Source organism: Austrofundulus limnaeus, unplaced genomic scaffold (genome assembly GCF_001266775.1).
Source record: "Austrofundulus limnaeus strain Quisiro unplaced genomic scaffold, Austrofundulus_limnaeus-1.0 Scaffold113, whole genome shotgun sequence".
Lineage (NCBI taxonomy): Eukaryota > Metazoa > Chordata > Actinopteri > Cyprinodontiformes > Rivulidae > Austrofundulus > Austrofundulus limnaeus.
Genome location: NW_013952515.1, coordinates 1,066,655 through 1,070,603, shown reverse-complemented (window position 1 = coordinate 1,070,603; position 3,949 = coordinate 1,066,655). Strand labels below are relative to the sequence as shown.

Genomic DNA, 3,949 nt, shown 5'->3' with positions numbered 1-3,949 from the left:
TGTGTGTGTGTGTGTGTGTGTGTGTGTGTGTGTGTGTGAGTGGGGGTAGTATTATACACGGGTTATTCATAATTAGATTTTTAATGCTTTTTCAGCTCAAAAAATGATGGTCGTATTATACATAAGATCATATTATACACAAATAAATATGGTAATTTATAATATAAATTATTCGTAAGACCCAAACTAAAATGATCTTTAGGCCTTTAAATTATCAAGAAATCATTTTGCCCTTTTATTTGTGTCCGAATCGGTTTTTCTGCGTGGTGTTTGTTTAGATCCTGACACAATTACGACACTGTTTTATCTCTGGCAACAAAATTCATTTATTCATCCAGCAGAAACCAAAACTAATTTGCAGTTCCTATTTAAAGTGGGATGAATCTTGTGACAGGGGAAGTGTATATTGGCATGAAAAGAGTGAATTAAGMGGCCGCTCATAAACAGTGAAGCAGCTCGGGTTGATTAACAGAAACTGCTGCTGTAATAATTACCACTCGGAATCTTCAGGGGGAATATTCATTACGATGGCTGTGAGTGTAAACGCTCCTCAGCAGCACTCGTGTTGTACTCATGCTGGCCCAGCGGGGGGCAGAAGTGTCGCGCTGGTCGTCAGCTGCAGGCTGGAGGAAATCTCTCTCYTTGGACATGATTCGGCAAATTGGAGTCCATTTAACTTTGATAAATACGGCCTTTTCAATCTTCATCCCAAACCGTCGRGGGGCTACTTTGGCAATATTTATGAATCCTGAAATTTCTTTCTCGCAATCCTGTTGTTGCTTTGTCTGGCTACACAACTGAAATTAGGTCATAATTTGAAATTGAACAGGAACGTCAACACAAGGAAGTTTTCATTCCTCTCATTGGAGACACATTAAATGAAAACACAGTTGGCGTGGACACACGGTAAAAGGACATTGAGGGCCGAGCGAGGCTGAAATAGGTCATAAATCCTTTCAGTTGACAAATAAATCACCAAGTTAAACAAAGAAAAGTACCATAAAGACGGAGCATGCCACTCCTTTAGAGAAAAGCCATTTTCTCAAAGTATTTATCTTGGGCTGAGAGAGGCATAAAAGATCAAACCATAACACTTTTGTGGTTTGTCCAGACAATATTAAATGARGGAAAATGCCACGGGCACCCATCCACTGCTTAAGGACATGAGAATTGATGCCTCCATTGAGAGAGGGTCAGCCTGCAGACTAATACAGGCTCTGTCACCTGCTCTGGCCACAGGCCTGATTTACTGCTTCACAGCTGCTAGCAGGACACCAAAGCAGCACATTTAAATCTGCTCATTTTCTTACTACTCTTATCTACACAGACAAAAAAAGCAAAGTAGAATAATCCTTCATATGTAGATTTCTGTTCACAAAGATAAAATTGGCACACTCACATACACATACTGACACCACTACACATCCATCCTTCACCAGWCGCTCTACGGCCATTAGCCTGTGGCRATATAKGAGCCAATTTAGCGAGCAGAAGTTCCCTCTGAGGTAATCTCTGGACACACATTCTTTTACCCTTTATGACGCCTGGCCGTTTCCAATCTCAACACTGTGCTCGGACCTGGGAGATGGTGCAAGGGGTAGTTCTGTTTATTTATTTATCTGCGTCCCCCCCCACACTCCTTGCTGTAAAGCAAACCAGCTGAGGTTAAGCCAAAAAGAGTGAAAACAAAGAGCATGAGATCAATACAGTACATATATCTACCACCTCAGGCTGTACTCGTCCAGCTAACAACACACCGACACTGAGCGAGCAGCCGGGCTGCTTATAATGGCTCCTTCGCAGATAAASATATCCAGAAATACAGCAAATGGCAAAAGCTACATTTAAACATTTTAGGTTAAAGCAAAATGCTGATTGAGGATAAACTGTAAGTCATGTGTGGATTACAATACAATTAAGCTTATTTTTGTCTTGATAACAGAGAAAAAATAAAATAGTAAGAGATGAGTCCGTTTGTTCTGACTGAGTCACTGGTACAAGTGTGATTAAATATTCATAACTATGTTTTTATTAGTTTAGTTGCATTAAAGTAAGGAAATTTAACAGTTTCCATTCCCCGAGTATCGTCCCTTTTAGAAATAATACATTTTCTGTCTGTTTTCTGTCGTTTTACATTGGGACTTTTAAACTACAGAAGCCTATGACAGAGAGATTTTTTTAATTTATTTATTTATTTTAAATAAAAAATGGGGAGTGGTGGCACAGAGGTTAGAGAAGGTGACCCTGTGATCGGAAAACCGCTGGTTCAACTCCCCGGAACGAGCAAGGTCCTTAACCCTTCAGCTCCTCCCCAGGTGCCTCACTAATGGCTACCCACTGCTCCACATCTACCTATCTATCTATCTAAATTAGAAGATTAAAGTCATTAAACATTAATAAAGTCATAATACTACAAAAAATTGTATGAGAAAGTCATAATTTATGAGAATAAAGTCATAATATTACGAGAATAAATATTACAAGACTAAAGCCATAAAATTATAAGAATAAAGTCATAATCTTGCGAGACTAAAGTCATAATATGATGAGAATAAAGTCGTAAACTTGCAAACTAAAGTTGCAATGCTACAAGACTAAAGTAATATTATGAGAATAAAGTGGTAATATTACAAGACTAGAGTCATAACATCAATAGAATAAAGTTGTATTTTGTGAGAAGAAAGCCATAATTTTGCCAAAATAAAGTCATGTTATTATGAAAACTCCAACACAAAAAGCAGTCTTAACGCATCTTGTGAAGTTATAATATGGTGTCAGTTTAATAAATAAGGAAATACTTWATCTTTTAACACATCAGCATCAAGTTATTATCAGCAGCAGGACTTTGAAAAGATTCTGCAAACGACACTATGGATTCACACGATAAACTGAAGCTGTATGCAGTTAATGGCTGCAATGATGGATTCATTTATCACATAATGTGATAGAAGCATATAACACTAACAGTGACCTAAAAGTAATCAGACTATTTTATAAACACAGTGACACGCTTAGAGGCAGTCCACAGCATGTGAGCCAAACCAGCAACGTTAAATGGACATGTCATTTAAAATAAATACTCTGTTGTAGAAGCCACTYAGAGCTTAAAACATATTACTTAAACAGAAAGACATATAATAAAATCACCACCAAAAAAAGTCCTCCTGATTTGAGGGGATCACCTGTAAATTTGGAGGTTCTGGGATTTTGCAGGCCTTGGTGCTGGTGGACGTCATCGTGACTGAGTTTGACAGAGAGGACCGTCTGCTGCGAGCAGAAGGAGGACGGGAGGAGGATCGGCTGTCTGAGAGACACACACAAGTCAGGAAACACAACAAATTTACGCCACAACACTTTAAAAAAAAGTGTTGTGTCAGACCGGGGCACTCCTGCAAACGTAACAGACACTTTTAAAAATGAGTGCGCAGTAAAAACTCACACTGTAATCCATCTTCTCAGAAGCTTGTACTGCTGGGTTCGGGCATCTGGCTTCTAAGAAAATGCGGTCTCAAGTTCACGCACCCTTTAATTAATTACGGTGGTGTTTTAAATCACAAATTGCATAACGGCACCCTTTCAAATCCATTACCTCACACAACTTTATTTCTCAAAAACTAATTGAAGCCAGAAAATATCAATTCACTAATGAGGGGCCTGATTGTTTCTGAGGCTGGCAAATGAGGATGCAAAGCAATGTGACAGGCTGATCAGCAAACCGCTGAGGTGTAGAAATAAATAGACTCACTGTCATGRTCATTTATCACAAATATATATTACACTAAAGTCAGTGTTCTAGTCAAGATCATTCATAAAGCATCCTTTGAGCAAATATATATAAAAATTAACTTTTTTCCCCCTTTTTGCAGGAAATTATTAGAAAAATGGCTAAATTAGGGATGCACCGATATGAAAACTTCACCCGATATTGATATCCGATATAATTATTGCT

The 3,949-nt window shown here is 38.4% G+C and overlaps 1 protein-coding gene across 1 annotated transcript in view; it reads right to left on the bottom strand.

The window, feature by feature from the left end:
- efcab7 (EF-hand calcium binding domain 7) overlaps positions 1 to 3,949 on the bottom strand; it is a gene marked incomplete in the record, with an annotated part of 20,825 nt that overhangs the window by 5,337 nt on the left and 11,539 nt on the right. Inside the window, 1 exon segment of the mRNA XM_014014285.1 lies at positions 3,183 to 3,304. Coding sequence (XP_013869739.1) covers positions 3,183 to 3,304 — 122 coding nt within the window.